This window comes from Meleagris gallopavo, chromosome 14, assembly GCF_000146605.3.
Source record: "Meleagris gallopavo isolate NT-WF06-2002-E0010 breed Aviagen turkey brand Nicholas breeding stock chromosome 14, Turkey_5.1, whole genome shotgun sequence".
Taxonomy (NCBI): Eukaryota; Metazoa; Chordata; class Aves; order Galliformes; family Phasianidae; genus Meleagris; species Meleagris gallopavo.
Window position 1 is genome coordinate 4,891,267 of NC_015024.2, and position 19,046 is coordinate 4,910,312.

Consider the following 19,046-nt stretch of genomic DNA (forward strand, 5'->3'; position numbering starts at 1 on the left):
AAAAAGAAAAAAGAAAAAAGTAAGAAATAGAAGGCAAACAAATGGAATTTTAAAGTAAGCTCCCTGGATTATCCTGAGTGAAGATGTCAACATGCAGCACATTATATTGATAAAATAATAACTGATTCAAAAAAATCATTAGGATCAAGTTTGCATAAGGCTATCAGATTTCAGAATACTACATTCACTCCTTGACTATTTTTTTTCTCTTTATATGTTTCTTCTTTTAATTTAGAAGTGCTACCAATACTGCTATCATGAAATGAAAGTAAGTGAAATACCATGTTAGAAGAAGAGTTTCAGGAATATTACTTTATGCATTTATACGTTTTAGTTTTAGAGATGTTATTGAAGATGTCTATCTGGAATCTGAAATCAGTATCTTCTATGTCAATGTACCTTTCACAAGAGAACAGTTAACATAAATTGCAATATCTTTCTAGAGCACCATACAATATCGAAATGGACAAGAAATAACAAATAATAGACACACTGGAAACCAGATGGAAAGGTGAGATACAGCTGTAAATTTGCTTGCTTGTTTACTTACTCTTTACTGGCTATTTAATGCCTATGGAGATTACAGCATTTGAAATACACAAAATGAGTACCTATAAGGTAGTAAATTAAAGAGCATAGCTGGTAAACATATTTGTAAGGAAATCTCCATACTTTGCAGAGTTATTACAACAAATGAAAAAAATTTGCTGGATAGAAGCCCAATTTTTGAAAATGCTAAAATGCAACAGAGTGCATCATCACCAGTTAAAACAACTACAAGCTTTGAATGAATACAAGAAAAATACCTACACAACCAAGTCCATGATGCAGAGATCCAATCTACAGTAGAAAGACATATACAAGATCATTAAACTTCAGAGAAACACAGTACTGTATTATAGCAAGTAAATACGTCATGGTCTTACTATGACTAAATGCCTATGAAGTAAAACCAAATATTTCTATCAATAAAGACTACTGGCTATTTCCTATATTTTCTCCCACACAGTTAAAAAGAATCTCAATAGAAGATCCTTGATCCTAGGACTCCATCGCAGCATTGTTTTTCCCCACAACAAAGCACGAGGCACCTCAGGATACTCAAAACCAGCATTAGAATTCCTTGGACCTGATTTCCAGGTAAGTTCTCAGAAAAATGACATGATCTTCTCTTACAATTACCAGCTCACTGAGCTAGCTGCAAAACTCAGAAAGGCGTGCACATGAAGTTCTCTGCCACTCTTTGTAAATTCTAGAGTCATAACTGATAGCATAAATGTTGAAATATGATTCTTCATAACATCACATTTTACTGAGAGAAAATGTTGGAAAAAATATCTTAAATCGAGTTTATGATTTGGAATATCATCATTCACAAGTATCAGACTAAAACAGATTCATCTGCACTGAATACTCCAAAATAAAAAACAATCTTATAATAATTTATTATTTAGTCATTTTCAACTTTCTGATTTTTAATAAGCAATTTATACATCTAAGCAACATAATTATGTGTTCTCCTATGCTGTGCATTGCCCTACATCTCCTTACTATGTAGTAATTTACATTCTGGGCAAAGACTTACAGGTTTTTTTCCTACTATGAGTTTTTCAACCTTCTGGACTTGGGACACATGATCCTCATTTGTCTTCAGTTCCCGCTTGCGGATCCGCTCATAAATCCCAATCAGCATTTCTCGGGGGATATCTTCACCATCATCCACACCTACAGAATCCCACAGGTTTATGATCAGTTGGTTTTGATTCATAGCTGTTGGACGTCTCTTGTGCTGTTCTTGGGCCCACCTTACCCAAGTGGCCCAGTCATGTCACTGAGTACTGAAGCACTGAATTTTGCCCATATGCTTGCTATCTCCATACAACAAGGCATCGATAGAAATTAAACTATTGGGTTAATTTTTTTTTTATTTTTACATCATTACTCTAAAACTAATCCGGAAAAAGGCTAATTTCCAATGTAGATTATTTTATTTTTTCTTTACTTTTCCTCTGCTTTCCTATTAAAGCTCTAATGAATAAAGTAACTCTTTAGATATTAAAATGTCCTTCTACCTCAGAACAGTATAGCCTCTGCCCCAGTATTACTCAACACTGCTCAGAGATTTCATTTCTACAAGACAGCCTTATGAATAACTAGTAAAATTAATTTAACTAGTATTTCCTGTATGATTTCAAAATTAATTAAGTTAGCCTGGAAAAAAACAGATCAACAGAACGGCCTATTTACAGCGTCACTGTTTAGCACTGTGTGTCTGTCATCAGCATATCAGCATACAAGCATCTCAACAAATGCCTGGAAGTTGAGAGCATGATCACGCATTTTTAACAGCAGTGGAAGGAGTCTGATTTCAGTAAGTGACTGAAAGGTAGCATTTCTGCATAGGGACATGCATTTTTATTTTTTTCACACTAGTTTTAAAGCAATAACCTACTGCTTCCCAGTCAGAAGGCAAAATACAGTATTTTGTCACCAACTGGAACAATTGCTGCCACAGAAAAATACTGTGATAAAATATGGTTTCTTCGCAATGAGGAAAAACAGCTTCTCTTTCATACCTGCAAACGTCCCACAGATCACTCTTGGAGATCATAGCATTTAAAGCTAGAAGTGAGGAAGTATGCTACGAAAATACCTACTATAATGAATTGCTGACATGTATTCTCTGGAGATATTCAAGTCTCGCCTGGACGCCTACCTGTGCGACCTGGTGTAGGGAACCTGCTTTGGCAGGGGGGTTGGTCTCGATGATCTCTAGAGGTCCCTTCCAACCCCTACAATTCTGTGATTCTGTGATTCTGTGATGTTGGAGTTTAGAGAGAACATACTGCTTTCAATGCAACAAATATGACTGTAGTATTACCCTATCAAATGAATATCAGACAAGAACCAGGTCATTCTTAAATCTTTGTGAACTTATGTTAAAATCTCACTGCTAACTTAAATTTTGCTAAGCTAGTGCACCTGCTAAGAATAGATTGTTCATTACTGTCTTACATAAATCTAAGGGAATAACATCACCAAAAAGGATTTTATTTTCAACATCTGAAACTCCGGAACATCACAAGTATTTTATTTTCACTAGCATTAAAATGATACTGGATGTGTAATGTGCAGTCCTGAACATCAACTGAATACCTGAGAGTATATCTTTTCATGCAGAGCAACTTAGTTCTGTCTTTCTGTCATTTGGTCCAATTCTGGGTATCACTGAGAGAATAGCTGTTAAAGAATACATCAACACTCGCTGATGCCTGCAATAGCTGGCCTGTTTTTATAGAATGCTGTTGCATTCACTGTTGCTAAAAGAAGAGATGTGCACTAAGTTGTGCTTGCTGTGTGCTTGAATGCAGAGGGAGGAGGAAGGCAGTGTTATAATGACTTGTGTTAAAATGCAATTTTTCTGGCCTGCACACGAACACCTGGTAACGGAACTAAAATGAAAGCTTCTCTTTCCCTATGGACACAAACTACATTAAAAAAAATAAAAATAAAAATAAAAAAATCTGAATTGCAATAAAGCAACTGTTGATAAAGTAAATGTTGTCTGAACACCCAGAAACAACAGGAGGTATCCTATCTCATGCATGATCTTCCTTAGTTGTACTGTGACAATTTCCTTTTAGACAAAGCTGAGCTCTTACTTCATAAAAATCTATTTATTTATTTATTTATTTTTTTAACCAGGAAGTAAGGTATAAAGAGCTGAGATACAGATATGGAATAAAAAATGTTTGGCAATGTAATTACAGACTTAGGTGTGCCATAGGCTGAAAAATAGTTTAATTATCAGAGAACATACTAGTGAAGACACTGAAGAAATTTATATACTATTTACTGTGTACCTTTCAGGAAGGTTTTGAAGTTGTGATTCAGAACTAAATTTATATATTTGTAAACATGCATGTGCATATTCTTTGCAGAGAGTCTTTACTGCAACAGAATTTATTTACCTTCATTCCTGTGCACAGAAGTTGCTATCTTTATGAGTTGTCCTCGGACTTTGTAAAGGGTTTAAGCATGGCAAATTTCAATTGCATTTAAAAATTTGAGGCACTGGATAGTTCTGAATACATGGTAACATCACTTTTCAGCTACACTGAAAGAACTGAGAATAAAAGGGCTGCCAATACATCTCAAAAAAGACAAGATAAAAGTTACAAAATATGATATGTTTAGTTCTGTTTTCAGTACTGCAAAAATGTCTAAAACCTGTGCAAGTGCTGGTGATTTTAAAAATGAGAAGAAATCAGCAGAAACAAACCCCCTGCATTTTGCTTTTTCCCAGAAGGTACATGGTATCCTTCCAGTGGCAGTTTAAGGGAAAAGCAATGACCACTGTGGTCAGAATTGGCTCACCCCTTAGGTTCTTGACAAAATCTTCTAGCTTCATTTTGCGTTCCGGTTTCACATTTGGGCTGTACATATCTGTGTTCAACAGTATAATGGCAAAAGCTAGAATGAAGATGGTATCAGGATTCCTGAATTGTCTCACAACTCCTGGATTGCAGATGCAGTAACGTTGGCTATAAAAAAGGAGAGAGGAGAAAGGTTTCAGTGCTATGAATTAATATTAGAATTTCACCACATAAATCAACTGCTATGTTCCAGAGGCTGTGTAATTATTCATGCTCTATGCATACATTTTGTTTTCCATCCACATATTTTTATAGGTCTATCCTACAATAATGGAAGGCTTTTGGCTTTTACTTCCTTTTTAACTTGCCTTCTTAGTACAGACCCTGAGCTCCAGTAACTTCAACATTTTTATTTTCAGTAACACTCACTGACACCAGTTTAGAACACAGCACTGATTTTAGCTTACTGCTGATTTACATCTGCCTGGCATTAATAAATTAATATTCTTGATTCTGCCATTGTTAAAATTATTAACGAAAGGTTAAAAGCATATATGCTCTAAGAAGTAATGGCCATATAATTTCACTTAAAAAATGCAAATATTATATGCAAATACACTGATAGAGATATTCAAAAATACCTTAAATTTCTTTTCAACTGATGCATGAAAACTTTCAGTTGCAGAGCCTTCCTTATTAGTGTAAATAAGTTACACGAGCAGCACTAGCAAATAAAACTTCCTATTTTCATACTTACTGAAACCACCACAAACACCATGCTGTATTTGAGATTGTACGTGGCTCACAAGGACAGCGCAAATAAGTAGGGAAATAACTTAGACTCAATTTCCCCACTTCTCCAGTCTGACAGTTAGACAATCGCAAGTTCCTCGTGACTGAATAACTTATTTCAGTGTCATACCTAAAGGCTTCAATGAGCCGTTCTACTTTCTGGGCTTCTCCTTGAACACGGATATGAGCCTGAAATTTCCTGAGTGCTTCATCCAGTTCCATTGTTGAGAAGTCCATCTCATCCACAACACAACTAGGATAAAAACATATTGCCATTGAGTCATTGCATTTCCAACAGCACAGTACCAAAGGTAAGATTTTGAGACCAAAAAGTCCTTTCAAATTTCTTGGAGTTTTTTGAAACCCTCAGCAGCAACTGCAATAACTGTAGGTGAACTATGAAGGAAGGATTGCAAAGAACAGATCAATGAGAAAGTGTACCTGGAAGGAGGCCCTTATTTGTGGTTTGTTTTTTTTCCTTTTTTTCCATTAAGTAGCAGAGGTGTTAGAATGACAACTGTCTGACTAATCAAAGCAACATGTCATTGTCAGGAATAATTACTGGATTTATGCTTCCTGGCCAATTAATAATTATTAGCCAATGTTTATAATAAAGAGCTTATATTTTTTGAAATATCAAATTTTGCAGCTAGCACAATCACCTGTACCAAATGGCTGTGTCTAGGAATGTCCTTGCTCTGAAAATACAGTGCTGACAAAAAATAAAAAGGAACCAGTTAAATATAATCAACAATGTGAACTGTGTCATTCCAACACTTTCTTTAAAGACTGCTTTAAAATTGCAGGCTTATGAATTTCCTTTGGTTAAACTTTGCTTTTAGTTTTTTAATCACCAGACATGAATCACTGCAAGTAACAGCACTGTAGCGCAGAAACCACAGAAAGCAAGCACAATCTGGTTTTAAAAGCCTTTTCTTAAACGTATAGCTATACAATGGCAAATTAGAATAGCTCACATTGTTTTTTCTAATAAAATGGTAGCTATTGTAGATTAATACCAAAGCAATTTATTCACTTCATCTTGTATATTTTTTCTTTTATGTTGAAGTGCAGGGAAACAAACAAGGTTGGTATTTCTCACGCCCTCTGCAATCCACACCTAAAAACCTATTATCAATTCTGCAATAATGTTCATATTCTTCCCACCTACTGTAAGACCTCTAACACTTTCAAAAGTTTTTTTTTTTTCCATCAAAGATGAGTGGCAAATGTGCAGGCAAGTTGGAGTCCAACTGTAATAATTAGAACAGTTAAGAAAAATGCTGGCCAGCAGCATAACAGGAAGGGGATTTAATCTTCATAACATGAACTGCAGAGACAGCAGTTACACCATTCTTCACTGGAATCAGTTAAGATTCTGCAAATATTTCAAAACAGCAAACAAAACTTTTCTAGTGCCCATGTAATGACAAAAAAAAGGGAGGGGGGAACAAATTATTTGGTTAGATCCACATCGAGTGAAACAGTAGAAGTAATAAGACTACGTACACTTGTCAAATCTGTTGAATTTTTGTTAAAAATGGTTAACAAAATGATAACCTTTGATAATATCATAATAATAATGGTGATGAAGAGAACAGGATAAAAAGGACTTCAGACACTGCAGGACATCCTAGCTGTGTAGGTATTCCAGGTAAGAATATGTGTTTTAAGTGAACACTCATCAAGTAAGTCAACTTTTTTATTATTATTATTATTTTTGCTCTACTCTCTATATAAGGGTAGGAAATTGATGACCAAACTGCTCAAGCTTAGTTTTCTGGTTCAGGGCTTTTTTTTGTTTGTTTGTTTGTTTTTACAACACAAACAGATTTTGTTTATCTAATCTTTTGAAAAAGAACAGTTTGCACAGAACTTGTCAACATATGCCTGCACACACTAAAATCCCTGTTTATCTAGCACTTAAGCCATTTGGCTGTAATAGTTATTTTCATGTTCAGTTACTGATGAGCCTTATGTAGCATACAGTATTATTTTGTTTTGTTCAGCAAATTATTATTATTATTATTATTACTACTATTATTATTATTATTACTACTATTATTATCATCTTGAGCAACCTGGTCTGGAGGGAGGTGTCCCTGTCTATAGCAGGGGGTTGGAACTAGATGATCTTAGAGGTCCCTTCCAACCCAAATCATTCTATGATTAGAGAGATTGAGAAAGGAAAAAGACTTAGAAATAACATACTCTAACACCAGTGAAATTAAAGCAGAAATTTGGAGAAATGTAGGCAACTACTGACTATGTAAACCCTTGTAAATATCTTTCTGAATCTATAAAGGAAATAGTAACTTAGCTGTGGAGCAAAGAAATAAATATTTGTTTCTGTGCATGTTTTCTTTTTTTGATCCTTAGAGTTTGGTTTCCTCCTCCCTCCCTCAGAACAATATCCAGAGAGATGTGCAAAACATGCGGTGCAAAGCTACCTCAACCCTGATGAAACATCTTATTGTAGACAAAACTATGCTGAGTCCTCCCCACATACAGTACTCACTCTAACACATCTCGGTTGAACTGTTTTTGTCGATTTCCCAAAAACTCTCCAATCATTTGTCGGCTGAGACCTTTTCTTTGCAGGAGAAAGTGAGCAACACCAACGGGAGTGTCGGGCACGAAACCTCGCTCAATTAGGTACTGGACTCCTTTTTCAGGTTTTCTGAGGAGAAATGAGAAGACAAAACAATATATATATGTATTTTTCCATTGAAGGCATCTGACTAGAACTGTACAGCCGTTTTCCTGTCACTTCTGACTAACATATTACTACGGGCTCGTACAGTTTCAGGGTAATTATAATCATACCATAGAGCACATGGTTTGCTGTTAATTGCTTACTGGCTTTGAAACAGACCTTTGCATGCTTTTACACATTTCCTGTTCCATACCCTTTTCCAAAGAGAAGCTTTGTACGTTAGCTTCAGGCATGAAAGCCAGCACTTGTCAAAGGAAAAGACAAGCCCAAAAAAACCCCAGAAAGTCACAGAAGAACACCACTGACAACCTGAAACCTCTGCTCTCATCAGTTCAGCTAATCAAACAAAAACATCTGAAAAGGTTTAACTCGCAAGCTAAGAAAACAAAAAATATGGGGAAAAAAAGAAAAGTAATACAAAAAGAAGCATTTAAGATAGCAGAGCTCCCATCTAATTTTGTCTTTTTTTGCCTTGTCCTTTACCTTACCGGAACTCTTACCCCAGATTTACCTCCCTCAGACAAGCACTATCATATTTTCTGGAGTATTTTACATCTCCTTCTACCTCAGCTCCAGATTTAGCTGCAATCATTTTCAGATCTCAAAGCATTTTACTCATTTTAACATGTTAAGCAGAATTTGTTGGGGAGGAGAGTTGGGAAATGAAGTGATTTTTGGCAATCAAATATAGTGCTTATAAAGACAAATTCTGCTTATAGTATAAAGTGAGGTAAAGCTCCCCTCACAGCATGCATTGTGCAGTGCACTTTCCAGCAGCATGAAACAACACATAACCACAAGTTCTCTTCAAGACAGTAAAGGAATGTCTTCACAGAATCAGTAATCCTGTCACCATCTTTATTTGCAAGAAATTATAATATAGTGCCCACCCTTAGAAATGAGTGACAAGCACCTCTTCTGCCTACTGAGAACTGAGAGTAGATCCTTCTATATGGCTACTGCTAAGAGTCTTTCATGATTAGGAAAATTCCTAGTGATGACTTGTTGATTACACATACAGGGAAGATAAGAGTCTATAAATAGCAGTAGTGGAAACTGCATAAGCTGTGTAATTATTTTCAGATACATTAACTAATATAAAAAAAATCCTCTAAGCTCACACCTTACATAACTGATGATACACATATTTACAGGACTTTTCATATTTACAGGACTGTCACACTTCCAAAACCAAGCTAAAAATCTAACTCAAAAGACTATATCAAAACGAATATAGGGAAAGGAAGAAAAAAAGAATCAACTAGTACAAAAAGATGTGGAAAAGAAATATTTAATTAAGGTTTTCAGATGCTGCGTAAAAGGCTAAGGAATTTCCTAGAAACTGATTAATAATACCTTTAGGATGGTTTAAAGTGGCATTTAGGGAAAAATAATGGAAAAAAGTAATAAAATTTTGAAAATAGTTGATCAAAAGAGTGCACGTTTAAAAGCATGCTTTTTAGAGAGCACTGATCATGATCACATCCAGTACAAAGGGTAACCTTCATGTGTTTCTGAAGACACACTGGATCCCCAGCAATTACTGGAAATAGACATTTTTAAAGGAAAACACTTTCCAGAAATGAAGACTGCAGCAAAATCAGACACAAATACAATAGTATAAAAAAGAAAAGGAAAAAGATTAAAAAAAAAAAAAAGCAGCCCCCTTCTCCCTACACCAAGATAACAAATCCCTGCACATCACCGCTGTTTCCTTTACTTCTTAAAATAATTTAAACATGAATATTTAGAAAATCTAAAATGTGCTATAGTTACTAGAAGGAGATTACTTCTTTACTTACTCAGCAACTTGTACATGTAGTACTGAAAGCATAACTTCAGGGGAAGCTCATATCGCTTGCTGATTTACCTTTTGGCTAAGTCTTAGACATTTGTCTAAATCTGCTAAATCAGCAGCTTGTTGGGGGAGCACAGATAGGTATGCTTCAGAGTTTTGTTAACGTAATTGATCAACAAAGCTTTTCTAAAAAGAAAATAAGTATTTAATAGTACAGGGTAGAAAAAAAGATGAAATAATGGGGTAGTACTACCAGTTGGTACATTCCCAAGAGAAATGTCACTTATCCAAAGTTCTAAGTGTATGAGTGAAAAGTATTTTTCATTAGATTCAAAATAACATGTATATAAACAGCAGAGAATCTTTATAAAAATGCAGCATTCCTAATGTTTTTGTGCCTTGAGCAATTCAGTTAGAAAAAATCACTACATCTACTCTTCTATATGTGTCATTATTTTCTCAAATGTCTTTTACCTGGTCTGAGGAATCACTGATAGACAATGTTTGGACACTGTCATTACAATGGTTCATACCATGGGAGAATTTCACACACTGGTCAGCAAATCCAACCACCAAAAAGCTACTGCAGAAAATTTGGATGCCAATGATAAAAACCAACCCCACAGTCCATGAATGACTACATAAGGACTGCCAAAATCATGTAAATGCAGTCACTGGTTTGACATTTCCTCTGCTTGAATTCTGTTTTCAGAGACACTCAGGACATACCAGAGTTTAATAACACTACTGCACAGTAGATCATAAAAACATATGAGGAAACCAGGAACAGCCACCATCAGGAACAGATCCTCTCCCCTTCAGGGTGGGCAGGAGAACAATGTGGGATGGCTGACCCACTTCCCAAGCTGGTGCAACTGCCAACAGCTGTGCTCACACAACCCAGCAGGCAGCGTAGCAGCAGGGGCAACGCACAGATTGCTGGTTAAGCCACAAAAGGATTCACAGTTAGAAATACACCCATTTATGCTGCTGCCACTGGACATAAAGCAACACTAGATTCAAAAAGTTAGTGTTATTTGGAAAATATGGTATTATCCAGATATTCAAAATGATATCTTTCAAACTGTAGGAAATAATTAAAAACAAACAAACAAAAATGCAGTGAATTTGAAAAGTGAATTTGGTAAAAGAAAAGCTTTTAGCCAGGCTACAGATGGTAAGGATCAGCACTAACTTACCATTTACTGTCATCTACTAGACTTCGTGGTACAACCAGTCTTGATGCAAAACAACTTGAACTTAAGGGCTGTGGTCTGGTGAGTCTTTCAATGGCAGTGCCAGTACCAGCATCTATCTCTTCTCTCATACCCATTGCTAGCTCAAGATAAATTGAACTAGGAGAGAAAGTGTTTTTTGTGTTTTTTTTAATCCAGACAAAAACTTCACCTAGCTGCACATACAGCTGTAACAGAAGAGCCAGAGCACAGCTGCAGGGTCACTGTCTCACTTGTGGGGAACAGCAAACACTGTGTCTGAAAGAACAACTCAACAAAACCACCTGCAAAGGTGTATAAAGCCTTCCCTACTTTTGACTTGCTAGATATGTAAGTTTAGAAGCATCTCAAACCACGTTAAATCTTTTATTTCCTTTTAAATGCTCAGACAGCAAAGCTGTAAAATGAAAGCATTAAGAAACAAATGAGCACTGAAAACAGCTTGCCCAAGCCTATCTAAAATCAAGCAATGCCAAAAGTATCTTCCAAGATAAACTAAGGCTTTATTCACACAATGGAAATAACCACAGACATACTGTTCAGCCACTGTTCAACCTTTTCACGCTGCAGGGGGAGAATTTGATGCAGCTCCAATGCCAGCCCTCTGTTAGGAAAAAAAAGACGAAAATCTTTCTTGTTTTTAATACTAGGGACACTGTTCTGAAATATTTACAGTTTTCAAATACTAAGCATTAGCTTCTAACTAAAATCCAAGGATGGCTCTTTTAGTGGAAAGAATCTAAGGCTTTTCTTGGTTACATTTAATAAATCAGTGTTGTTTTTTTTTTAAATTGCAGCTGTGGGAATAACAAACTGCCTGAACATTCTCCTGTTTGGCAGGCAGCTACATTTTGTTCCCATGGCCGTATTTCTTCCCTTTTGTTGAATACTCTACTGCTGCTGCAGTGACTCTAAGAGAAGCACTAAGCCCATTTTACACCTTCTGAGAGAGAAGAAAAACTATATACTTCAGATACTACCAACATTAGTACCAAGACAAGTTGTCAAAGTTCACTCAACCATGCAGCAAGGCAAGAATGAGCTTGATAGGAAAAAAATTAGGGAAACGGATGGTATCTTCCTCATGTTACACAACTGGGCAATGAAGAGGAAGAAGAATTAGATGTTCACTGCATCTTCTGGTAATTTTAAAAAGATTCAGTAGGTCAAAAAGCAAATTAATAACCTTGCCTTTCTTACAGCTTGTCTTTTTTTTTCTTCTTTTTTTTTTCCCCATGAAATCAGACAGTTATCCTCATTACTTGGATAGAAGCCCTACAGGTTCTCCCATATTGTAAAAGATTTCTCCCCATCCAATTATAAAATATTCTTCTTCTTTACCTCTTTCATTCAAGACCAAACCAAAAAACTGCCACCAGACAGGTAGAGATCCCAGCTTACTTGCAGTTACACTAAATTACCTGGAGTAATGTTCATTCAGTGACAGTTAATTTGTCCTACTGACAATAACAAAACAATTCACTAGGAAGTGATCTCACTGACCACTTTTATTTCATTTGGGAGCAAAATAAAGACAGGAAACTTAGTGAACATTTGCTTTCAGAAAATAAGCAACTAAACAATTCTACAATTACTTTCCATCTGACAGTTTCTTTATGTGACCATTTCCTAGTAAAGTGCTAGAAACCTAAACATTTCACATTATTACTTTTACTGAATGCTTAGGCTTGTCTGAAAATTATCACCTGAATTAGGATTGATTACAAATCTGTACTAAGCGTAGGGCACATGAAAGTCAGCTGAAGGCTCCGAGCAGATTAATTCTGGGTCATTCTAATGAAGGGAAAGACTGGAATTTAAAGCTACTGGAGAAATAGGTTTTTTTTTCTGTATGAGAGGCATCGGCCTCAAGGAGCAAAGCAGTCTGCACAGTGAAGAGAACCACAGGCACATCCCAGGCAGTTGCAGTGCAGTAGCTGGACAAGCCCTGGCTGGCAATAACAATCCTGAGTCATCACACTATAGCAGATTTTCTGGCTCCTCATTATTCTCTCTTTTGACAGTGCCACTTTTTGTTGTTGTTGTTGTTCTGTTTTGCTTTTCTTTTTTACTTTACTTTCCTCACAAGAAGGAGGGAAATACTTTAGAGAAATAAAAGAACCAAAAACACCATATGAGGATTTTCTCACCACATCTGACCCAACTGCATCTCTGCATTTCTCAAAGCGTAGGGAAAAAGAGTTTCCAGCAGCCAGAACAAAACATACTCTGCTTTGAAAGAAGACAGATGAAAAACCTGCTGGATCTCTCAAAACTCTGCCAGTATTGAGTATTGCTTTTGTGTTTATGCAACTGTGAAATGAGACATCAAGGAATGAGACATTATGATGACTACATCCTTGAAATTGAGGAACAGCCCCTGCCATAATGTTGCCAGTGTCCCTGCCCTAAATTCTCTTTCCACACCCTCACACCCCAGCTACATGTAACAGAAGTACTTCAGCTTTGATTTTTGCAATTCTGCTGACTGCAAACACAAAACACTAAGTCACATTTATTTTTAAAAGGCTGCTTTTAAATTGGCGATGCAGAAACGCAGTTCAGCGACTGTTCAGATTTTTCGTTTACAGATGCAAACTGCAAATCAGAAGGCAGTTGCGCATTGCTAAAAAGGAGGTAGAGTTTGCCCTCTTTCTCTATTTCTTAGATCTCTTTCCAAAGGTTCCTATATGCAGTCTACTATTCCAGCTGCCCTCTGTATGCCTGCGCAAGCAGCTAGACACATTTTTCATTCTCAAAATGCGGTCATTTGGGATTTGGGCGGGGAAGAATGAATTAAAATTCTGGCATGCAGAGTCACCTCAGACACTCAGCTGGGAGCAGCTCACCAATCAAGCTGCCCCAGGCACAGGGTCATTTTCTAATAGGGGGCGGTATCCCGAGCACGCAGGCAGGCATTGTGTTCCAGCAAACCGGTTAGGGATTCCTGGCACGTAGCAGCAGCAGGGAGATGTGTGCCCAGAATGTTTAAGGGCAGGCAGAGCTGGTGGAAGATGAGGTAATGGCTCTTTCACTGTTCCAGGGACATTTGCACAGTTACTGCTGCTCATAGTGTAGCGTTTCAAAAGACAGATTTGTTTTCAACATTTGGTAAAGTTTATGCTCCCTTTTAATGGCAATAAATGGGAATTATCCTTATGCCCATATGTGAAACTAGTGTGCTTAAGTATAGTATTGGTTGAATTCTTAGTTACACATTTCAGCTGTTTTTTGGGGGGGCATGATGCTGTATGCTAATCGGAGCCCCCATCGTGGAAGAAAAGGAGGGGAAAAATAACCATCCTCAGGGAGAGAAGATAAATCACACAGAGAGCAAAACCACACAGCTTTTTTTTTTTTTCCTTTGGGTGTTCCCACTTAGGGCTAAACATTTTTAGAAATAATGAGAGTCATTCTAAAAACATTCTTTTCTTCTTACTGAACCCTCAGCATGTTAGAGGGCAAGCTACATGCAGCGCTTTGATTTTAGTTTTTGTTGGAATCGTTGGTGGCTGAATAATCTGCAGTCCAGATGTTGCAACAACAGGAAAGTCCCTCTCAGCATATACAAGAGGATGGCAAATAGCTCTGTTGCAAAATCCTAAACAATCCTCCCGTCTCCATTTTTGTTCTTCTACTGAATCTTTTCAAAACAAATCACAGAAAAATAAATTTTGCAAAGATGTTACAGGTCAGTTAGCAAACTAAAATAATTCTAAGGAATTGTAAGTTTCATTTACTCCTTCTTCCTCCCACTCAATCTGCATTAACAAATTCTAACATCATTAAAAATGCTTCCAAGTAAGCTTACAACTTAAAATGCTAAGGGGGACAAGTCCAAAATTACATGTTTTCAGATCAGACTTTAGAAAGCTGACTGGTATCTTACGTGAAATTCATTAGATATGCATTCCATACAAATAGAGGAACAACAAATTAGTGGAGCTACTACAGTGTTTAAATTGATAGCTTATTGTGATGCTTTTTATATTTTCCTCTTAATAAAATCTGACATTTTTTAAGGATTTCAAATGGAGAAAAGGTTTGCAGTACTTTCTGAATGTCACAGTACTTAAGATGCCAAAAAAACATTTCACCTCTATCTACATGTAAACGACATACAACTCCGTTCAACAGATCCACAGAGAAATAAACGAGAAATATGCCTCCTCACTAATACTGCATATTTGTATCTCTCAGATTTTCAGCAGGAATCTCTCTACAATCAGAATTTGCAATTTTTTGTGTGGCATGATGCTACCAACACATAGCAAATTCCTCTCATATCTGCTTAGTAAAATACACAAATACTTCAGTAAGTATTCCAAGGAATCTAGATGTGCTTAAAAGAGACTGCTCGTGGAATTAACATTCAAACCATATCCATAATGGCTTTTTAATTTTAAATAAAACCACTCCTATCAAACAATAAACAAAGCCAGTAGTGCTGTTGAGGTTTACAGCTCCAAAGATGATCACTCGTCATACGAACGCTCACGTTGATTTAGCTCCATCAATAAATCCTTTCAAAGATCTGAGGAGTGGCACCTTGATATTAGCATGTTCCAAAGGGAGCTGCAGAGAACTTCAGAACCGTAAGCTGTAATGCACTGGAGGCACACGGGGAGCAGTTTTCCATCTGTGGACACAGACAACTGGCATGGAGCCGGGTACTGCCACTGTAATGGTGGCACAAGGGAAGAGAATCTTCTAGCAATACACTGCTTCCTACATGCGCATGGCTCTGCACAATCTGCTAACTACTGACTGCTAAGCTGACCCAAGGGTAGGATGCATTTCCTGATGCTGCTGAGGTTAAATCATGCTGCCCTATTTTAATCTCTTAGAACCATCAGTGCACCAGAGTAGCAGAACGGAACCCGAGTATCCGACCAGATTGGGCTGCAATAACTGGCAAACCTGGTGTTCCCAGACTGCAGTCAAAACAAGCATGAGAATAAAATCACAGCTTTTTTTTTTTTTTAAGTCTGCAGTCAAAAGCCTTCTTGAAATCTTATTTACAAGCAAATCAGTCTCAAAGGCTGAATTTGCATAGGCAGGGTTTGGAGACTGCAAAATAAACCTTTCTAGGTAGTGTTTTCCTTCTGCCTACAAGTGAGGGATGTTTTCCAGCATAATTTCTCCCAGACTGCATCCCTTTCAGACTGTGCTGAAGAAAAGGCCTAATTCAACACAGCTGGCCTCACCAAGCTTCCCCAGAGCCCTTGCACTCTGAGCATGCACCTGCAATCCTTCCTTTAGGAACTCAATGAATGGCAACACACAATTGGACTCTCTATTGACTGGGTCAAATCACTACCACCATTCAAAAATACCAGGATTTACAGAAGCTGCTTCCTAGTTGCAAATTCTTTGACAGAAATTGTTCTATTTTAGAGATACTATATATTCTAGTATAGTGAATGCCACAGGCCATCTTTTAAATATACACATTTCCTGAACACTGAGGTTCCAAGTTGAGAGCCAAGTTCTTGCTTGAAACAAATTCTATGATCAAGTGATAAAACTCTCAGAATAAATGGTTTGAATCACCTACTTTTCTTTTCTCCTCTGTCCCTGATTCTCCATTCTCCAAGGGTCTTTGTGCCTCTAAGTTTTTGCATAAAATGGTGATCACGTGAACCAGCTGTGCTCAACTTTTACTCTGCACAGAATTGGTTATTCTAATAAAGAGTTAAAATCAGCACTTAGTTGTCTGAAAATTATTACTGTGATAGGAAAGCCAGAAAAATTACAGAGCATCTGTTAAAATTTCAACAGCAAGTAGAGTGACTTTTCATGGTTTTTAAATCTCAACTCTTACAACATTCCTAGTGAACAAAGCAAAAGTATTTATTACAATTTAGGCTCTTACAATTTCTAAATTTTTGGCATTTCAGTCAAGCAAGTACCCCCCAAAAAATCACACAGCTATTTGTTAACAAAGGTTTGGGAATCTTAATTTGCACAACCGCCTTCAAGGATGCAAAAAAAAGCTAACACGAACTTCTTGGAAAATAACTCCCTAAAATTTCCTCTTGTAGATGCAGACCATTGGAAAAAATCTTGCCTCCTTGTACGAGGTGGCCTGGAAGCTGCTTTCAGTTCAGTGCATGGCCCTTCCGCCTGGGTGGAGCACACCAGCACATCCTCTCAGCTGCTCAGCACCGAGACTTGCACTCCTCCCTTGCTTAATAATCACAAGTGTGTCATGAACGAGGAATGACCAGAAGATATCTCTGTGGTTATGCGGCACTGATGTGAGCACTGGAGAGCACACTAAAAAGGTACTCCATTACATTGCAGGTGTGCATGTAGGCATGACAGCAACACAAGCAGTTGGCAACACAAGACAGTGCACAGGCATGCCTCTTCTCACATGAGATGCTGGGCAGATGCCAAGATGCCAAGTGCCTGAACACAATCTCTGTCCCTTTGATTTATCCCAAAAAATGCAACCTGCAATCACACTGATTCCTGAGGGTATCCTGCTGAGCATTTTCAAGAATAAAGCTTTGGAAGTTTCCCAGTTACCTTTTCGGAAGAGTTAAAGACTCGCTCTCCATCATACTCTATGATGGTTTAATGCTTGACATTGTGACATTTCATTAATAGCCTTATTTTCCCTGTGTCCAATCTCTGTGGACTTGAAGAGCCATAATCAAAAACAAGATGCATGGGATATCTGGGGACTGTCTGAGCTATCAACAGAATCAAAGTGACTCAGCATAAGGTAGTGAGGCTCTTCAGTTCGTTATCAATGCAAGAGACAACACAGTAAGGGAGTGCAACAACCACACAGCAAAATACCTTGCACTGAGGTGCAGCCTGGAGTTCTGCACGTTGCTCTGTTTTAGAAATCACTTCTATGAATTTCAAGTCATCTCATAACCAGTCAGTATTTATATATAAATATTTTCCTACTTTCTTTTCAAGTCTGTGCAGCAAGATCACTCAGCTCAAGAGGTATTTCAAAGAGTTTCTATTCTTCCCTATTCTTGACATTTATTTTCCACTTCCAGCCTCCTACTGATATGGTATGATATGTGACACCTGACAATTCCCAATGCTCTCATTCATCTCCGCATGCTGCTTGAACACTTTTTCCATTCACTTTTTTTTCCGTATATCCTTTTGCAATTGACTCAAAAGACTACATTATCAAGTCTGCAGCTCACTGATCATTGACTACTTAAGGTTTAATTACTGTGCACAAAAAAAAAAAAAAGAGCAAATACCAAGTCTTTTAAAGGTCAGCCAGCCAGTTCTAGAACCTACATCACTATCCCACCTGCTGCCAAGAGCGTACATGCTTTCAAATCCTGTGAAAAAGACTACATAGCCTATTTAAAAAGCACTGAAAACTGCAAAGATCCTTTGACCACTTCCAAATGATTAAAAGCTCTTGTAAAGAATGGCCTATTAACTTAAAACAAACAAACAAACAAACAAATATAAAAATTAAAAAAGAAAGCTTTCACAGACAAACTTGACTTATTCATACTTAGCAATAACCTCTGGTGACGGCATCAAAAAACTTAATTACATGCAATGTTACAACATATTATTACACAATGAGCCAGTGATCTATTAAATCGAACAACACAAATCACTGCACTGCTAGCCACAAAGAAGGGTTGAACTCATTCAGGCTGTAGTAAACTGTGAAGCGTGGTCTATGGCAGCACACTGAAATAATTCCTACTTTTTCAGAAGCTACAATATTTTCACAGAGAAATCTTGAAGTACTCTGCAGATAGCTTCAAAAGCTTCCACAAACAGTACTGTGAGCTGTCAGCTACATGTTAATGGAAAATAAGAACAAATACTGGCATTTAGCATCTTTCACCTAAGTGTTCTAAGGAACTTTATAAGCACTAATACCAGAAAAGGTTTAAGTAAGTAAATTATGCCCACTTATGAATGGGAAATCGGCACACTAGGCATCACCTGAGCAGTGAAGATGTAGGATTTCTAATGACAACCACCTAGCTGTTCTTATCTTCAGAGTATGATAGTTCTAATGAGATCTGTGTAACTCCAGTAATAAGAATGCAGAGTGTAAGTAGTATATTTTCGGTTACCCTCTATCATAATATTCACACTTCCTGCATACACGTAGGAATATC

General features: G+C 37.2%; 1 protein-coding gene across 10 annotated transcripts in view; it reads right to left on the reverse strand.

The window, feature by feature from the left end:
• Positions 1–19,046, reverse strand: part of IQSEC1 (IQ motif and Sec7 domain ArfGEF 1) — a 314,042-nt gene that overhangs the window by 21,606 nt on the left and 273,390 nt on the right. For all 10 annotated transcript variants that reach the window (XM_031555538.1, XM_031555537.1, XM_031555536.1 and 7 more), the window contains 5 exons: positions 7,687–7,848; positions 5,299–5,421; positions 4,378–4,544; positions 1,586–1,725; positions 811–840 (listed from right to left, as the gene is read on the reverse strand). In XM_031555538.1, the coding sequence (XP_031411398.1) occupies positions 811–840; positions 1,586–1,725; positions 4,378–4,544; positions 5,299–5,421; positions 7,687–7,848 (622 nt within the window). The remainder of the gene's footprint in view (positions 1–810; positions 841–1,585; positions 1,726–4,377; positions 4,545–5,298; positions 5,422–7,686; positions 7,849–19,046) is intronic.